Below are 21,056 nucleotides of genomic sequence, written 5' to 3'. Positions count from 1 at the left end.
ATACCTCCAAAGTTTCGAACTTCGTAGTCGAAGGGTAGCTAACGGGCATTTTGTAGGTTATTTTTCAGGGAGTTGTGCAGGTATTACATGATTTAATTCCGTCCGCGTCTCTCTGGTACCGGAAAACGAAATGCGGCGAAGGACAGCGCCATTATATTCAATCACTTCGGATGCAGTATATATATTTTTTAATGATATCAAATGACGGGTTGAGCAAGTCGCGAGCCTATAACTACACGTCTGTTCATAACACTTCCAGTGCCACTTAATGTACTGTGATACTAGTGTAAGAATGTTATTTTGAATGTTATCGTCATTCTATTAACTTTATCTTGCAGCAATGTGTTGGTGTCGATTCGGGCAAATGCAAAGTAAGTCTATTGTTTGTTCAGTCCATTTCTATCTTCTACAATCTGTACGAAAAGGGCAGAAGATCTTTACAACCTGTACGAAAGGGTCAGAAGATCTTATTCTGGTATCATGTTTCTGACACTAACAACTAACATTGAGTTTGTTAATAGTTTAGGAGAATTAATGTGAATTGGTTATTATTTCAGTGTTCTTCTACCCCAGAACAACCGGAAAAACTGTAGCAGTAATAAAAGGATATACGTTCTATTGCCGAGTGCAAATGAAAGATACTGATCGTTGGCAATGTAGTAGCAACCATGCGAAAAATTGTAAGGCGTTTTTCGTTGCCACCAAGGACAGAGACATCGTTCGATGGAATACGGAGCATAATCATGGTCCTCCTAAGTTTGTTATACACCAAGGAGTTTGTATGAAGGTTTAGATAAACGCTAATGAAAGTAAGCTTTTTTTATAGTAATTCTTTGAGTAGAGTCGGACAAACGCAAACTAATTTAAAATAACATATAATGTCATTCTTTTAGTAACTGTAGAACTCCTTGTGAAAGAGTTCGTCCAGGGAAGTACTGCCACCTTACCTATTTCTGCCGCAACGTGAGCATTACTGCGTTCCGGTTTTGAAGGGTAATATTACAGCCACATGGGATTTGTCAACTTACGTCTCAGAGTGACGGGCGCAGTGGCAGTGCCCCTCAGAACTTGCGATTTAAAGCTCTGAGTGTCACTGCAACTGTTACGGACAAGCGTGTCGCTTACCAACAGGTGCACAACATGTTCGTTCGTCACTTGGTATCATAAAAAAATCCAATTAACAGCGTCAAATTGGTATGCATAAAATAAGCGGCATAAAATTGTATCAGTGTGAAATTTATAGACATGTTTTTTTGTTCTGATAATTTCACAGGTTAACACAAAATTAAATTCTTGTCTTTTTCTTACTCAATTTCCCATGGAATGGAATGAAAGCGAATTCGTAACTATACATAATGAGCCTTATGTCAAATGTGTAATTTACTAACTAGATACGAAGAAAAAACAGCCCCAAGCCTGCTAATTTGAAATCATCTCGGCTGTGTGTTGATAGAGTGTGTGACAGGATTTTGTACGTTTGGTATTCTGCTAAAAGTTAGTGACTTGTCAATGGCTGCCCGTCGAGTTACTATGCAACGGCCAATGCAATATTTTAATTGTCTTCACTTCAATGGCTTCGACGGCACGTCATTGGTGTAGTCTACTAATTATTTGACTAAAACAAAATGCATGTACTTTGAAGACTAAATTGCTATAATAAAAATTAAGATATGCGTATTGCCATGGTAGTTTTATTAAGGCAATATCTATCGTTAGTGATCGAACGATTGAATGAATTCCATCACCGCCATTCCAGTGACATTCTATGTAGACTCAATTGCTATTGCAATTAGATTTTAATAGAATAACAAATATTATTATAATTGCAAAATAATCTCAGTGGAGTCTCAATGGAATTACAATGATCAGCTATTTTAAGAAAATTTACTGAATTGAGGCCCAGGTCGCGCGTCTTTTGGAGAATTATCATATGCTTTCGGGAATTATCTCGGCTACTGTATTGTATTGAATTTGTACATTATAGAATTGTCATAAAATTCATTAGGCTGTGATTACAAAAATTTCACTTCAAGATTTCACTCCGTTCCGTGGCAATGTAAATTTAAATTGAGTCTTAGAGACAGATGTAGGTACTGAAATTTTGTTGTATGCGTTTGCCCGAATCGACAACATTGCAATTGTAATAATTTGGTTCTGTAATAGTTTGGTTTGGTTAAAATAAAATAAACGTGTTCTTTGGAGCTGTTTATTTAAGTATCTGTAAAACAATGCAGTTATTTGACAGTTGACAAATTAGAGTAGATGATGATACTTATTTTTACGTTTATTTTCAGTGAATTTCTACGTCAAAAGAAGCGGAGCGCACGTGGCTGTTATTAACGGCTATACTTTTTACTGCAATTATAATAAAAGTAAAAGTACTCAACGTTGGCCATGCAGTAGAAGAGATGCAAGAGGATGCAAAGCCGCCTTCACAACTACAAGCTCACGGGAAATCTTCCGAGCAAATTTGGAACATAATCATCTGCCGTTGAAATTTATTATTCGCAATGGCGTGTATATAAAAATTTAATGACTTGGTGTTGGTTCTGAATACAATTTACATTTATGAAACCTATTCTGAAGTTGAAATTAATTTGATCAGGGTTATTTAGGAAATATATACGATTTTTCAATACGCCCTGAACTTACTGGCTTTCAAATAATACGGTTAGTCCTTAGAGATTTTGGAGATCACGCTTACACGATGTAAGAACGATAAATTTTACATCCTAAATTAAAGCATCATCATTCATAAAAAAATTATTTATTCAGGAATAAGAATCTTTTAAAATTTTCTTTCTTATTCAGTCTGCAATATAAATATTAATGTGCACTTTCTCCTAAAATGAAAGGAGAAAATGAAAATTATTTAATACTATTTGTATATAGTATACTACATTCATTTTATTTGATGTTTTGTAGAAAAAGTTGTATAACAATTTTACATGTTATTTTGTGTCGTTTAGCTATGAAAAAGAACTTTGGGCTACTGTCTTATTGGTCTTACGTTTATCTACAGGATATTCATGAAACGGCTTTATCCCGAAACGGTTTCTTCACTTATCCTTCTGATAGATATGGTTCTCCCAAGCCTGGCAACTTACCTCAATCTCGAGCTGTACACTGTCAAATTCAGGATATCAGTCAGGATGAATATTTTAAATATGTTTGCAGTAAATTTCTACATGAAGGCGAACGGAAAACACGTGGCTGTGGTAGAAGGATACACTTTCAGCAGTCACTACGATGTTCGACTGAAAAATACGGATCGATGGCCATGCTCGTACAGAAGAGGCTGTAAGGCTGCTTTTACTACAACAAAATTAGGGGACATTATCCGAGCTAATTTAAATCATAATCATCCACCAACAAAATTTGTCATTCGCAACGGAGTTTATATGAAAATATGAAGTACGATTATAACTTTTATAATAAAATAACGCCGAAGATTATCTTTGTTACTGGTTAACTACTAAGAGCGATGTCACACGAGCAATGCAGTGTCACAATTTAACGCCTCGCCGCTTACTTACGCACCGCGCCTCCCCTCCCCACTTCGTCTCCTTGCGATGCGCACGCGTTTCGTTGCCGCGCCGTTTCAACGCTCCATATGCCATGTAATTGTTATTTATAATGTGTAGTATAATGCAGTGTCACCGCTCAGGCATCGCCACGCCGACGCAACACATCGTGTGGAATCGCTCTTACTAACCTCTGACGGTGGGGAATAAACCCTTTCCATTTATCTTTTAATTTATCCCTATTTTTTGTAATGTTTGTATTGTTTCTTATGTTATTCATATAAAGTTGTTTATATGATTTCATGATAAAACTGTACCTAGTTCAACTGGTAACATATTTATTATATTTTTTTTATTACTCACTCTTAAACTTGAACAATGATGGAAATAAAGCCATATTGGTTATTTCGTCAGTTTTCCAACGTGTTTGAAATTATATAATGTATAATATAAAACACTGGTAGTTGTTCGAAGGTATCTATGGCTAGTCATAAGCCTATTGATTGAGGATCCGCGACACTTCTGATGTAACGTTTTGGAATGTATGAATTAATTAGTTTTTTTTTTGCAGTCAATTTCTACTTGAGAGAAACAGGAAGAACCGTTGCTGTATTGAATGATTATACCTTTAGCTACTGCATCGATCGTCGAAGGAGGATTAGATATCGGTGGCCTTGTATAAACAGACATTCAAAAGGATGCAAAGCCGCGTTAACCATGACAAAGGCACGTACAAACATACGGTTGAATATGGAACATAATCACCCACCAGCATATTACGTGATACGCAATGGAATCTATATGAAACATTAAATTGTTTGGAATATTAATTCAATTCGTAGCGTATTAATATTAAGTACATTATCAACTTAATAGTTACGACGTAATATAAGTACTTACGTAATTAAAACAGTTATTCTTACATTTTATTTTAAAGCATATTTCTACCCTTTATTTTTCATTTCGATTTGGCCACGTTTAAGTATGAGAATATTATTTTAATGCTCTGGTTGTATACCATCATATTGCATGTTTTGTCATGTTAGCAATGTTATTAATTGTTGTATAAATGCGTACTTATTCCCATACAAAATCTTTGCGATTCTTCCTATCATTATTGTTTGAATCGTTTTCACAGTTCCTTCAGAAATTATGTACAATTTTGACAAGTAGTAATTTGTAACTATTTTTCACACAAGTTCAGCAGGAACTGCGTGGTGTCAATTATTTATCAGAGTTACAATGCTTTGGTGATTATATTGCTATATTCAGCAGTAGAGATCGTAGAAATTGTAGAAATACTTTATTTAGAAATACTATAGAAAACGTTAGTATATTTTTATGACTAATTTAAGTTTATTATCAAAATATACTTATAAATATACAAGTACCTACCTTCTCGTATTTTTCGCACTCATTTCAAAAGGTAAAAATTATGGCCTAGGTCAAATCGTCAGATTGATACTTTAGATTTTTATTTTTGGATTAAAACTTTTTGTAAATGAACATTTTTACTTCTTAAAAATAAACAGTCTAGGTTAGGTTATTGTAATAAGTTCCATTAATGTTTTTAGTTGTACGAACCAATGTTTATTAGAGAGATTTTTTTCAAGAGCGACATAAAGTGCAAGATCTCTATGCAAGAATAGCAGTATCTCGCGCTTTATATCGCTGTCGCGCAAGTCGTGCCCTGACGTGCTAGCCCTACTGGCGAGCTTTAAAAATCTGTGAATGTAGTTATTTATATTGTTGATATAACAGTCGACGATGAATGTAAACCACAATAAGTCAGCAAATTGGTAATTTAAGTTTATTAAATTAGCCGGTTTGCACGAGAGAATTTGGAGACAGTTGACATTTTTCATATTTCAAAAAATTTATAAAAGGCAGCTTGCACACACCATGCAATCTCTTTTCTATAACACTCCTCCTTAAATTTTAAGAAACCATTCACTCAAACACTCTCTCAAATCATCATACACATACACACCATTCAAATTTCCCTTTCACCAAGGCTTTAGTTAAAACATCTGCAACCATTTCTTTTGTTTCAATGTAGTTTATTACTACCTGCTTGTTCTCTACAGCTTCTCTGACAAAATGATAACGTAGGTCAATATGCTTAGTGCGTTGGCGGTGCACAGGGTTCTCTGTTGAAAGCGCTATTGTCCGCTGTTTTATGCTCTGCCAGCATACAGCTCCTCCTTGAGCCGTAGAAACGTAACCAGATCAGGATTTCCGATCCATATCTTCACCATGACTAGCATCTGAGAATCCTTATACAAGATTTTCGGAACTACAGTTTTTAGAATACTTTATTCCATAGGATTTTGTCCTCTTAAGATACCTTAGAACTCTTTTTGCCGCTATCCAATGTTCTTGTGTGAAACAAGTATTGAATTGGCTTAAAGTGCTAACCGTATGCGTTATATCCGGTCTAGTGCACACAGACAGGTACATTAAGGATCCGATCAAATTTTGGTATGGAATGCTTTAATTTGTTTTTTCTCAGAATTTCCTTCTTTTGACAAATGAGACCCGGGTGCTGCCGGAGTAGCACTTGTATTGCAATCTTCCTTGCCATACGTTTTGAGAAGTTTTTCGACTTATTTCTCTTGATCTATTTTTATTTCATTTTTATTTTGGGTGATTCTGATACCCAAAATAAGATCTGCTTGTCCAAGATCCTTCATTTCAAATTTGGACATCAGGTCTTCTTTGACCTTCTGAAGTTCTTCTCTGTTGTTCCAGAATATTAACATATCATCAACATACACTGCTAGGATGATAACTGTACTACCTCTGGATCTTGTATATATGCAGGGTTTGTTTTTTGACTGTTTGAATTGAAGTTGTTTCAATTCATTGTCCAATTTTTTATTCCACGCCCTCGGTGCTTATTTTATTCCATATAATGAGCGATTGAGTTTCCAGACATATTCTTTTTTGTCTTCTACCTCGAAACCTTCAGGTTGCTTTATGTAAACGGTTTCAGTGAATTCCCCATTTAAGAAGGCAGTCTTTACGTCCATTTGGTCAATATTTAGCTCCATCTTGCTTGCTAATGCTAACAATAACCTTAGTGAGCTATATCTCACCACAGGAGAAAAGGTTTCATGGTAGTCAATGCCCCATCTCTGACTAAAACCACGTGCAACTAGTCGCGCTTTGTACCTCATCTTATTTCCCCCTCTTCTTTGATTCTAAATAACCATTTGGAGTCAACTACGTTGCAGTTTTTAGGAGGTTTTACCAGAATCCATGTGTTATTTTTACTGAGTGCATCTAATTCTTCTCGAATTGCTGCTCTCCATTTATCACCATCTTTTCTTAACAAAGCTTCATGAACTGAAGTCGGGTCCGTTTCCATTTCTGTTGCATGATACAAAATGTGATCAGGGAACTGCTTGGCTTTCCTTTCTCTTAGAGGATACCTCCTTTCAATCACGGGCTGTGCTCGTTCTCCTTCATCAGCTGACATATAGTTATCGTCTTCAGTTTCATCTTCAGGCTCTTTGTACGCTTCTACTGAAACCTGACTTGGTCTGGTGACTTGATCAACAATTTGAGTTTCTGCTTCAGCTTGAGGTAACTCATCATCTTTTCTGACATCTGTATCTACCTCTGTAGATATTTCAGAACTGGGTAAGTGGACTTCTTCCACTAGTTGATGATCCACTTGAACCTGAAGTTCTGCACCTGAGTTAGAGAGTTCATTGCGTTTATATAATTGATCTTCAAAGAATACCACACTTTTGCTTTATATACTCTACCAGTTATAGTACCCAATAGTCGGTAGGCTTTGGCATTTTCCCAACATCCTACATGGACTAACTCTCGGCTTTTAGGATCAAACTTCTTCCGTATTTGGAATGTGCATGAAGGCTTTGCATCCGAAAACTTTGATATTATCTAGGTTACACTTCCTACCTGTCCATGCTCCTTCTGCCGCTTTATTTATAAAGCTATAGTAGGTGATCTATTCTTTAAATAGACGGCATGTTGGACAGCTTCTGCCCAAAATTTCCTGTGAAGATCGTTTAACATTGATCTGCTCTTTTCAGATATTGTACGATTGGCTCGTTCGGCGACCCCGTTTTGCTCTGAGGTATATACTCCACGGTGAGCTGGTGTTGTATGTCGTTGAATTTTAAGAAATTGTTCATTCTTTGGTTGACAAATTCTTTCCCATTGTCGCTCCTAAGTGCTTTGATCTTTTTACCAGTTTGTGTTTCAACAAGTGCTTTAAATTCTAGAAATTTCTCGTAAACTTCACTTTTATGCTTTAAGAAATACACAAACGTTTCACGCGTGAAATCGTCGGTAAAGGTAAGAAAGTAACGACATTTGCCGAAAGTAACTTTGATTGATTTTGAAGACAAAGGCTTAAACAAATTGTTTAAGCCTTTGTCTTCAAAATCATTCCTTAGGGCATCCCACGTCTGTTTAGCGTTGGTTGCCTTCTTGACATGAATCAGACAATGAAGTTTTATCATTAAACAAATCTTTGCTCTTGCTCGTTGGTCTCTTTTAGTACCTTGAATATCCGTAGCATCGGGTGTGACACTCGTGTACTCCCATAGGTCCGCATCTATAAGGTACATCTCCATCTGGTTCTTCCATGTTGAGTAATTCAAATTACCATCAAATTTTTCTATAACAGGCGTACTACTCATGGTTCCAGCATATGAATCACTCGTATAACTCGAATCACTTCTGTCAGCGACTATTCTCTGATTGTCACTGGGCATACTGCAACTTAATGTGAAGGTTTATTTATATACATACACGTCGTCCGCCCATAACCCTGTTGATATAACAGTCGACGATGATTTTTTTTTTTTTTTAATCTTTATTTATTTAGAAACTTTTATACAAAGTACATGACAGTTTCATCGTAACTTAGTCCACGATGAATGTGAACCACAATAAGGCAGCAAATTTATAATTTAAGTTTATTAAAATAGCCGGTTGACATGAGAGAATTTGGAGACAGTTGACATTTTTCAGATTTCAAAAAATTAGTAAAAGGCACCTTGCACACACCATGCAATCTCTTTTCTAACATATATTAAGAAAAAATAAAATAATGTTTCCTTCAAGTAAAATTAGCTTTCTTTTTTCTCCTTAGTATACCATTGATTTTTTCCAACCTGTGTATGGTTAACCGTAATACTTCAACTGGTTCAATATTAAATCTCATTCATAGTTTTTTTTATATAAAAAAATAAGTGCGCATTTAACCTCCTTCTCACCTATTGGAAAGTGACGATGAGATCGAGGATGTAGCATGCACATCTAAATAATGCCTATTCACTCTCGCCTTGAAAAGGTCCAAGTTATAGCGTTCGGGAAACAAGTCTGCAGGCAGGGAATTCCACCCCCTAGCCGCTCGCCATACAAATGTGGAAGCGAAACGCTTCGTGCAAATCCGGGGAATATCCACAACATAGGGGTGGAACCCCCGCCCACGTCTAGCCTCCCGATGATGGAAAGGGGAAGGCGGAATCAAATAATGCAATTCCATCGCACACTCTCCGAGTATATCTTGTAGAATATCGATAAGCTGCTCTCTACGGCGGTGTTCAAGGCTCTGTAGCTTCGCCTCTACTAGTTCCGAGTCACCTATAAGCCTCTTAGCACGCTTGTCTATTGAATCCAAGGTGGCCAGTTGGTATTTAGCAGATTTGACAAGATTGGCATCGCCCCAATCGGAGACTGCCTTAAGTATCAAATTCAAACGACTAACCATCGACTCTCGTCAAGACTGGATTTCTTCTGCACTGACCCTTGAATTGGTCAAGTACCTGTCCACAACTGTGCTGACATCAGCATACACAAAGGTACCTGGAATCAACATATCGTTTATATGCAGCAGAAAGAGGGTTGCGGACAGTACAGAACCCTGACGAACTCTATCTATCATCTTCATCTCTATCTTCATCTTATGCATCTATCGCCCTATGTTCGGAAAAGTAGCCTTCTAAGACCACTCGAATCGAACGTTCACTCAAGAAATCCGAAATCCAATTGCAAAGGTCATTGGGAAGTCCATAACAGGGAAGCTTGCTTAAAAGTCTTGCGTGCCAGACCCTGTCAAAGGCCTTAGAAATGTCTAAAGACACTGCAATGGCTTCGCCATGCTCTCCTATAGCCTCGCTCCATAAGTGAGAGGCATAGACAAGAAGATCCCCAGTACATCGCCCTCTTCACAATCCCTATTGGCGATCACTGAGGAGATCGTTCTCTTCAAGGTACGACAGGAGACGGTTGTTAAGTACACGTTCTATAGTCTTGCAGAGTATGGAAGTGACTGAGATAGGTCTATAGTTGACAGGGTCAGCTCTGCTTCCATTTTTAGGCACTGGTTGCACATTTGCAAGCGTCCACGGCCTGGGAACTACACCAGTCTCAAGCGAGAGGCGATACAGATAGTGGTTATTGCTTTCATTCATCTAGACTCTGTTGGTCCATTTTCATCGGTGGAACCTTGATCTAATTTTGTATTGTAAGGCATTGTAAGGGTCACCTCAAATTATAGCCAGGGCAGCGGTGCCTTAAAACGAGAAATGCGACATAAACTTTATCTTTACGTTACAAAGGTTACATTTCTTTAAAAAAAAAAAAACGGTTTCAATTCGGCGCCGAGTGCAGCCGCTTTGGCAATTTGAGGCGACCTTAAAATAAAAGTAACAGATTTAAAAATACAGTAAAGTTCATTAATTGCTATGATCTATGTATATGATGCATGCCTGTTTGCATATATTATTTTTCTTGCTTGTATACTGGGTGGATTTATCATAAATATGAGCTAAAGCAATCAATTGCAAAGTTGTAACGAAATAAAAATAAAGTTTTAAAAATGTGGAATTTCTTAAAGAAGTTGTATTATTATTTGATGATATTATGAAACAATGTATGCATTGTAGAAACTGTAGGTGGCAGACGGAAATAAACGATAGTTTTATTTTTTGTCACCGCACTATTTTTTACAATAAATTATCATTATAATATTCAAACACATAATGATTATTAAACGACTGGATGTGTGACAATTCATAATTAGATTGATTGCATTAAGGGCTTAAAAACTCGTCTTAATATTGGAAGAAGAAATTTAAAGACCAATGAGAATTTTAGTAGCAGTAGAGCTTCTTGTGAAAGAGTTCGTCTAGGGAAGTATAGCCTTATCTTATCTATTTCTGCCGACCAAGCAGTAATGTCAACATTACTGTGTTCCGGTTTTGAAGGGTAATGGTGCTGATGAAATTACAGGTACATGGGACTTGTCAACTTACGTCTCAGGGTGACCGGCGCAATGGAAGTGGGCCTCAGATCTTTGCGATTTAAAGAGCTGAGTGACACAGCAACTGTTGTGGAGAGACGTGTAGACCCGGCTGAGTAACCCCACGACACTTGTAATATTTTAATTTATTTCCAGTATATTTCTACGTGAAAAAATCTGGAACACACGTGGCTGTGATAAACGGATATACGTTTAGCTGCTGGTGTGATCGTCGCTTGAAAAATACTGAACGTTGGCCGTGTAATAGCAGAGATTCAAGGGGTTGCAAGGCAGCGTTCACCGCGACTAAGGGACGGGCAATAATTCGGGCGAATTTGAATCATAATCATTCCCCAACAAAGTTCGTTATACACAATGGAGTGTATTTTAAAGTTTAATATAACTATAAAAATATATTGCGATAGAGAAACGAGTGCTTCTATGGTTGGTCCCGTGAAACGGATGAATAATTTTTGATGAACGGTACTGTAGTACAATATATGTTCCTTTTGATCACGATATATACAAAGTTTCTAAAACTTTGAAATATAATATGAATTGACTCATACAACGTCTACTGGTGTACATGGATAAATAAATATAATCTATTTCGTTTCAATAAACAGTTTAAGTACACACATTTTCACTTTTTTTATCGCGAAAATGGCAAATAATTGAAATATATTAATTATGATAATAACAGCGGAAACTAAGCTTTTTCACATGTCTCTTCATCAATGCCTCTATGAGTTTACAGTGAGAGTTACGAGTACCGCACTGTGTAAGATATTTTCGTCACTGTAAATGATATGATTGCATGGTGGTTAACTTGACTATAATGCCTTAAATAAAACCCACGGGTCTTTTCTCTTCCTATCACAGCCAAGGTCATTAAGGAGTTCTTTTTTTATTTGTAACACGACATACTTCCTTACATAGGTCAGGTTCAAGAAGAAGCAAGGAGGTTACTTAAGTTCATAATTAAAACATTTGTTTAAAATGTTATCTAAACAGAAATTTAATTGCAATTCAGCCACATACTACTTAAATTCTTATTTTTAAGCATTTCTTATAATTGATTTTAATTATTTACTGTTTAAAAATTTTGCAATTTTTTTTATAATCCGTTATGGCTGCAACCGCTCTTGCAACCGGGCCTTTACCTTTATAAAAATAAAATATTGGTTAAAATCTATGTGATACTTGGCCACTTCTATTCCATCTCTTTGGTTTTTATTTTGTAGTGTTTGTTTGGCTTTCGTTAAAGTTTGTTGTCATGGATTGTTAACAAAATATAGTTTAAAAATATTGGTTGACTTTTATTATTTTAATTTGACGTTGAAAAAGTATTGTATGCAATATCGAGTTCTTAGGTTTTCGCGATTGTTACACATAGGAAATGAAACTATTTTTCCGCATTTAAATCCGGAAAAATAGTTTCATTTCCTATTGTATGCAATCTTTACATAATTAGGTCTTAATATCTCGTACCGATTACTTAATGCTTTGCTAGGCTTTGCCGAGTGGCCTAAACACGGTACTTTAAGAACCCACATTACGCAACGATTGCATAAAATACTATAAAATGTTTGTAATTTTAAAAAAGGGGGAGTTATATGTTAGAAGCCTTTGTGTACCTGTGTGTCTGCCTTCAGCATTGTAGCTCCCGGATGGATTGATTTTAAAACTTTTTTTTAAAGAAGAACCTACTATGCAGGTTTTGTCGTGTTTATTGAGTTGTTTGCTCTTTGATTAGGTAATGAATTCCATAAAAGTATTTATTTATATGAAGTTAACATATGCTTGGCCAGAATCGTACGTTTGTCTAAAAAAGTCGTATTCACTCTTGTCTTGAATAGCCTATTAGAATATTGCAATTTTCTGGTATGTTTCATCCTGGCAGTGCAGTCTATTATTTTGCCGTACGCATTACGAATTACTGCAATAAAAAATAAATAAACATTGAAGTGAAATTAATTTATTTTTATTATTACCTTTTATCTTTCTTCATTTTCACATCAGGGTAAACGTGGCCCTATTTTATATATCATAAATATAGTTAATTCTAGTATATTTCATAATGAAATATAATTAGTTCTAGTAATCTTCGAAATGCCTCCGATCAGATAAACTAACTCTATATATTTTTTTGCAGTACAATTTTATGTGAAAAGAACCGGAAAACCAGTGGCAGTTTTGAACAGATACGCTTTTACCTACAACTACGACCGCCGTTTGAAGAGCAGAGATCGTTGGAATTGTATTAACAGATGTTCGAAAGGATGTAAGGCTGCGTTGACAATAACGAAGACACGACAAATTATTCACGCAAATTTGAATCATAATCATCTACCAACGGACTTCGTCATACATAACGGAGTGTATTTCAAACGTTAATTTTGTACAGTCAAGAGCACTTCAAGTATGATACATAGGACTTTTTTTCAAATAACATTTTTGCCTAAGTTCTTTGAGCCATCTCTTCTCAGTCTTCACTTAATTATGAGGATCCTTATTAAATAATTTACATTGTGTTTTTAATGTACTTATAGAATGTCAGGAAGAACTTTGGATTTTTATTATCGTAAACTGTATGTTACGTTTACATTTTGATTGTCAAGCTAGACGTGCTCTTGGCATTGAAAGTAAAATATTGACTGAAACTGTTATCAGTTAGGCTCAATTTATATTGCGGCGGAACGGAATGGAAGCAAATTTTTGTAACGATATTGTACATAGCATAATATTTGTATGCCCAAATCATGCAAAATTGTATTGCCAAAATTTTCCGTGGAATTCTCGGGCATGCTCGAGAAAATGGAAGATTTTGGCTCGTATCTAATTTGTACGTTACACTGTTCATCATAAAGTTCGGTACAAAAATTCGCTCCCGTTCCATTCCACCGCAATATAAATTGAGCCTAACAGTGATATTAGCGAGAGCTCGGAAGTGCGTATGTAGTGGTATTTGTGTGTTTATTGAAGAATTTGTGTTTGAATTTGTGATTTTGTATTTGTGGTTTTTATGCGAACGGCACACATATGCCATTGCGAGCTCTAACTAATATCAGTTTACAGTATTAATAAGGACATTACTCTTGTGCATTTTTATTTAGTATGTGTTTCTTTAATATGTCAGATGACACGACATAGTATAATATAATAGTTGCACGGAAATCAACCTTAATGCTTGCTTTTACTATATAAATAAGACAAATTTAATGGTTTTAATAACGGTGTAACAGATTCGTATCTTAATAAACATGTAACCGATTCGAATATTAATAATAGTGTAACGTCGTCATAGAATATAAGATTTTGATTATTAAAAACTGTAATCGTATCATTACAATTAAGAACGGTTTTACATGGCGATTTTAGCAATGCGTCTGCAACCATTCAGTCGCGATGCAGTAGGTAGCTAATCGTCAACTTTGCGGCCGAGCGATTTAAGCAGATGTGTGCAATCGTGATGCAAATGCGATTCACGTTTCAAGTGATCCATCTTAACCGACTGCAATGATGCAGTCGCATCGATGCAACAAGTATCTAATCGCTCTAAGTAGTACTATGTTTTTAATAAGTAACTTTTTAATGTGTGTGTATGTGTGTGTGGATGTGTGTTTTATTTTAACGATTGAATTCTGACACGGGTCATTATTATTCTTATTATTATGATTTGTAAGGCTCAATTTACATCGCTGCGAATTTTTGTAACCATAGCATTATACACTTTGTCAATTGTGTAACGTACAAACTAGATACGCGCATAAGTCGTGCATCTTCCGGAGATGTCTTATGCAGTCTCAGGATTTTGCGCTGATGGAGCAGTTATCGTATCGTACTTAGTTCATATGTTACACAATTGTCATAAAGTTCATTTATAATTTCTTAGCAAATAGTCGCTTCCATTCCATTCCATTCCAATGTAAATTGAGTCTTATGTTAATATCTATTAATATTATATGTAATTTATTAAAGGTTAATAGATGATATATAAATTAATAGATTTTGATGTCATAAATCAAAAGATCCGTGTCATGTCTGCATGATACTTAAGTCTTAGTTATGTATGTCATTTGTGTGTTATAATTAAACTTTTTTCGGATTAGTTTCACATCTTTTTAGTGTAACCCAACGATATTTTAGTGTAGTTTTATTGGTGTTTTGCATGGATATATCGATCATTGTCGTTTCTTTTTTAGCTCTATGATGTATGACAAACTTCTTAGGACTAGATATTATTATCGGTTTAGCGCGCACATCTTGAGCTGTAGCTTGTGTCAATCTCACACTAACTCTAAGGTATACTCATATATAATAAAGAGTAGACGTACGATTAGTGAAAAATGTTGTTTTATTTTAACCATCGACGCTTAAAAGAAGGGAGTTATAAATTTAGCCTTTGTCTTTTTTTTATAATATCAAGTGACAGGACGAGCAAGTCGTGCGCCTGATGGTAAGCTGCACGCCTGTCCATAACACTTGCAGTGCCACTCCGCACTTTAAATCGCAAAGATCTGAGGGGCACTCCCACTGCGCGTGTCACCCTGAGACATAACCTGACAAGCCACATGTATCTGCAATTTCACCTTTACCCTTCAAAACCGGAACACGTAATGATGATATTACTGTTTGGCGGCAGAAACAGGTAAGGTGGCAGTACTTTCCTGGATGAACTTTTTCACAAGGAGCTCTACTGCTATGAAAAAAAAGGCGTACAAAGTGTTTTTTTCAATGGGACAATGTAAGGAAATCCAAAACCATGGAAGATACAAGGAAACTGGATGATAAAAATTGGGACAGCATAATTTGGTCAAATTTAATAAAATGTTATTACATTCATTTTGTATCATTTTTTTTATTAAATTTGTATCATAAACCAGAAGGACACGCCATGACACGACACGGTACGTTGAACGACTCGTAGCGACGGAAAGCAAGCGCATCGGGCAAGGATGCAAGAGACGAAGCGTGGAGGAATGCTGCAGTGTGAAAGTAAGCGGTGTTTCCTGCACCGTATCGTTCGTTTGGCACTCGGTATGGTGAAATCGTAGCATTTAACAAAGCCATTCCTTTTTTATAGTCCTCATTATCAACTTCCTGAAATCTATTGTTATTTTATTAGTTTAACAACTTTTTTATTTTCAGTGTCGTTTTACGTCAAGCCGAGGGGATCAAGAGTGGCTGTTTTGAAAGAATATACGTTTTACTGTCAAAAACCGTGCCAATTAAAACAACAAACAGAAAGATGGGCTTGTAGTAACAAAGATTCGAAGCGTTGTAAAGCATTTTTCTTTATGACTGTAGAAGGACAAATTTGTCGCGCTAATTTAGAACATAATCATCCACCTACGAAGTTTATTATTAAAAATGGAATATATTTTAAAACATAGAGTATTGTGTTTACGTATCTAATTAATTACATAAAATATTACAGGTTTAGTTAAATAGAAACGTACTAAAACGGACGTGTTTTGATTGTTAGTGTTTGAACGGTACATTTCCGAATATCTGTCTCTCTAACTTTTAATGATTATTAAAAATGATTGAAATTATTATAGTCTTGTCGAAATGACTCAGTATTTGTAGTAGTTTTAATAAAAGGATACTTTGTTTATACTATTTTCTTTGCAGAACATTATTTTTTAAGATACGGAAGTACTAGGTACATGGATGTGATGAACAAAGGTTTCGGAATGATCATAGGTTCCTACGATGACTCCTATAGTCAGAGAAGGTAATATATGGCGGCCATTTTTTTATAAAAAGAAAAAAGCCTGATTGTTATAACGGAAACGTCAAACAAAAACTCTGTAGTAAAGTAAGTAGTTCTTGATAATTTTAGGATATAATCATTTATTTACCAATTATAATAATGATCAATATTATACACGATGTACCTATTTCTGGTGTTAGTGTCGCCAGGCGATTATTCTCGCATTCCATTTGATAGACAACATCGTCTCTTCTAGAGATAAGCTCACTTTTGTAATGTACTTGTGTATCGTGTGTTTTATGTGTATTTTCTGTGTCTAATAAAGAATTATACTGCCGTCCAGTAACTAAACGCGACTAAGTGACAAATGGTCAAATATCCATTTTAAATAGCAAAAGATGGAGCACAAAAGTCTCTTTTAAAAACAGTTAAAATTAGTTAACGTGTTCGACTTATCGAAACTTAACCCTAACGATGCATAGCTGAATTATTATTAAATAATTTCAATATTCTAAAACTGGGTTATGGTTTTTTATGATGTGTCAAACAATTATTTTGTCATTTAGGCGCGTTTTAGTTAGTGGACGGCAGTATAATCGTTCCGATACAAAGCGATCTACACACCGAACCCGCGGCTTGGAATCGGTAGTCTTATTTTTTAATCTAATCCTATGATATGATTCTAGAAACAAGGCCACCGACTCACGATCCGGGTTGGGTCGACGGGTTCGGTCTATAGACCCCTTTAGTTCTTTTTTAATATTTGTAATTTCGTAGGAATAATAGCCTAGCCCTTTCCATCTAGTGGAATTTGCTTTCTCAAAATGTACTAACATTTATATCACAAAAACACAATCTATAATCGCGTGTTCTAAATGCTTGAAATAGGTTCAATAATATAGTATGATTTGAAAATATTTAATTCTTTTTTTATTTCAGGCAATTTTAATATTTAATTGGCAATAGATAATATTTTGTTGTTGACGTTTTTAACTTGATGCTTTATTTTCAGTGCATTTTTACGTCAAATCAACTGGATCCAGAATAGCTATATTGAATGGTCACACTTTTAACCGGTACAACCAAACAAAGCACCATGACCGATGGGCTTGCAGTACCAAGTATTCACGGAAATGTAATGCTTATTTCTTAATAACAAAAGAACATGAAATTATTCGTTCCGATTTGGAACATACTCATTTACCTTCAAACTACATTATTCGTGATGGATTATATTTTAAAATATAGTCGTAACTTTCTAGTCCAACCGATAGTTTACGTAACATTGTTAAAGAGACGTTGTGTAAATAAATAAACGATTAGGGTCCTGATGGTTATAAATTCACATTAATTACTTGTTAAAGGAACTTATCTGTAAGTGAAGTTCTATCATAATTATACGAAACGCTTCATCCGAAGAGATTAGCGTAGATTGGTCATCATGTATGCGTTGCTAAAGTATCAATCACATGATATTCTCGAAGGACGAGAGGAATATAATGACTGTTTTACACGTTTTATGTGACAAAGTACTAAACGAAGTTTTTACTCAAGTGTAAGTAGCCAAACGTGGTTTAGTGAAGCTATAAATACTTTGAGATTTTGGCAAACAAAACTTTAGCCCACCAAATGCTTCAAGCCTTGAGTCACGCCTACCGGGAATGCGCGGGGTGCCTTAGGGTTGGGTACTTTGCAAAAAAATAGTATTGATTCTAATTTATTTAGCTACTAAATCAATGACTATTGAACAGCTGTTAAATGATTGTTTACACGCATAAATTAAGTTAAAATTCGTCACTTAATACGTATAAACCAACCATGAGATTATCTCATCTCATCCCACGTTGAACCTCTAGAAATTTTGCATTGCTTAGTACCTTTCGTGTGACGTACAATGGCGAGTGCTCTGAAGAATTATTCAACCATACCCCGCTCTCCCCTTTTCTGCTCCCAAGCTCGCGTGCTGGCCTCCGTAGTCACCGTCATTCACAGATATTCAAATTGCTGTATTCCATCTCAACCCAAATCTTTTAATGTGTCTGTACGTGTTTGTGTGTTTTATTTTTACGATAGAATTTTACACAGGTCTCATTCTTATTACTATGATTTGTAAGGCTCAATTTACATTGCTGCGAATGTCTGTAACCATAACATAATGAAATTTATGTCAATTGTGTAACATAGAAACTAGATACGTGCTAAAATACAAGCTGCGTATCTTCCGGAGATTTCTTGTGCAGTCTCAAGAATTTGTGCTGATGTGGCAACCATCGTATCGTATGTAGTTCGTACGTTACACAAGTGACATGAAATCCATTATATTAAGTATAATTTCGATACAAAAATTCGATTCCATTCCTTTTCGCGGCAATGCAAACTGAGTCTTATGTCAATATATATTAATATTATATGTATTTTTTTCAAGGTTAATATAAGATATATAAATTAATAGATATTGACGTAGTAAATCATAAAGATCCCTGTCATGTCTGTATGATACTTAAGTCTAAGTTATGTATATGTATTTGTCATTGGTGTATTATATTTTTTTTTTCGAATTAGTTTTACACATTTGTAGTGTAATCCAACGATATATTAGTGTAGTTATATTGCTGTTTTGAATGGATATATTTATCTGTATCGTTTCTATTCTGGGTATAAATGATGTATGACAAACTTTTTAGGACTAGACGTTATTGGTTTAGCGCGCACATCTTGAGATGTAGCTTATGTCAATCTCTTACTAGCTCTAAGGTATACTCATATATAATAAAGAGTAGACGCGATTAGTGAAGAATGTTCTTTGTTAACCAACGACGCTAAAAGAGGGGAGGTATAAGTTCAGTCGTTGTCTGGGTATATAACTTTTGCATTGTAGATCCCAATCGGAATTATTCAACTCAAAGCGGTTCTTTTTAACAAAGATAGTTCTTAGCTATGTTTAATGAACATCTGCTCAGAGATCTGTTTAAAGATCATCAGCTCTTTTTTCGGCTAGTGGTGGTAGGGATGTCAACTGCACTGTGTGTCCGTGTATTTTTACATTGTATTTAGTAAGCTGAGTAAGATTGTACGTTTTTCATGGAACAAAATTTGTTGTTTGTGATGTTAGTAATATAGTCCTGCGAGGTTGTTAGTGATTTACAAGTAACCCTGTAAGTATATGTATCAATAGATTCTTTGTATGTGTATACATATCGCCTGTCTCCTACTATGGAAGGCAAAAACGCCCCCGACATTCTCTTTTCGCTTTTTCCGTTCGCATCAGTATATTTGGTACTTTTAATGTGGGCTCCTTTTCGAGCTATCCTCTACTGGTTGAGACATGTACTCGAAGGATGATCATTTGCTGGGCTGTCCTCCTGGTTTGTAATATAAATTTGTATTGTCATTTTACTGATATCTAACCTTTCCATATCACCAAATTTAGAGAGACGAGACGCCACGTTGACGTTGCGACGCCTAGCGCCTGAGCGGTGCCGCAGAGTTGTATCATCAGACATATAAATCAGAACCGCATCGGACATAGGGCCACGAGACGAAGCGGGGAGGAGTGCTGCGGTACGAAAGTATACACCGCGATGCTCGTGTGGCATCGCTCTAACGTAGCCATTCTTTTTCTATCCTAGTCATCATCATCAACTTCCTGAATCTATTGACATTTTATTTGTTTAACAATTTCTTTTTTATTTTCAGTGTCATTTTACGTCAAGCCAAATGGAACAAAAGTGGCTGTTTTGAATGAATACACTTATTGCTGTCAAAGCCTATCAAAACAACAAACAGAAAGATGGGCTTGTAGTAACAAAGTCTCGAGGCGTTGTAAAGCATTTTTCTTAATGTCTATAGAACGAAAAATTTGTCGCGCTAATTTAGAACATAATCATCCACCTGCGAAATATGTTGTTAGAAATGGACTATATTTTAAAACGTAGAGTATTGTGTTTATGTATTAAATTAATTACATAAACTGTTAGATATTTAGTAAAATAAGAACGTACTAAAATGGACGTGTTTTGATTCTTTGTGGTTGAATGGTGTATTACTCAATGTCTGTCTACGTAACTTTAATATTAAAAACAATTGAATTTATTTTTAGTCTTATCTAAAATAAGTCGGTATTTCTCGACAATAAAAATAAAAATAATTTTATTTGTAGTACATTACTATTTAAGATACTGAAGTACTTAGTACCTATGTACTATGTATTAAATGATTAAAGGTATCGGACTCGTCATAGGTTCCTATGACGACTCTTGTAGGGCTAGCACGACAGGGCGCGACACGCGCGAGAGCGACATAAGCCGCGAGATACTGCTATTCTCGCATAGAGATCTCGCATTTTATAACTCTCTCGCGCAAGTCGCGCCGTGTCGTGCTAGCCCTACGTAGTCACAAGAATGTATGTCAGCCATGTATTGTAATGAAATAAAAAGAAACGCCAGATTATTATGACAAAAACGCGAGAATCGGTAGGATAGTAAGTAATTCGTATATAATTTTGGGATTTTACCAATATTAATAATGA

The 21,056-nt window shown here is 35.6% G+C and overlaps 1 protein-coding gene across 18 annotated transcripts in view; it reads left to right on the top strand.

Moving 5' to 3' along the window:
- LOC113237741 (modifier of mdg4) overlaps nucleotides 1-21,056 on the top strand; it is a 563,531-nt gene that overhangs the window by 232,594 nt on the left and 309,881 nt on the right. The window contains exon 5 of one of the 18 annotated variants that reach the window (XM_026474340.1): nucleotides 12,965-13,221. The exons of the other annotated variants lie outside the window; for them this stretch is intronic. Coding sequence (XP_026330125.1) covers nucleotides 12,965-13,206 — 242 coding nt within the window. The 3' untranslated portion in view covers nucleotides 13,207-13,221. Of the gene's footprint in view, nucleotides 1-12,964; nucleotides 13,222-21,056 lie in introns of those variants that run through there. 18 annotated transcript variants of the gene reach the window in all.

The sequence above is a fragment of the Hyposmocoma kahamanoa genome, unplaced genomic scaffold (genome assembly GCF_003589595.1).
Source record: "Hyposmocoma kahamanoa isolate Upper Pololo Valley unplaced genomic scaffold, ASM358959v1 94, whole genome shotgun sequence".
Taxonomy (NCBI): Eukaryota; Metazoa; Arthropoda; class Insecta; order Lepidoptera; family Cosmopterigidae; genus Hyposmocoma; species Hyposmocoma kahamanoa.
This window is presented reverse-complemented; position numbering and strand designations above follow the sequence as displayed.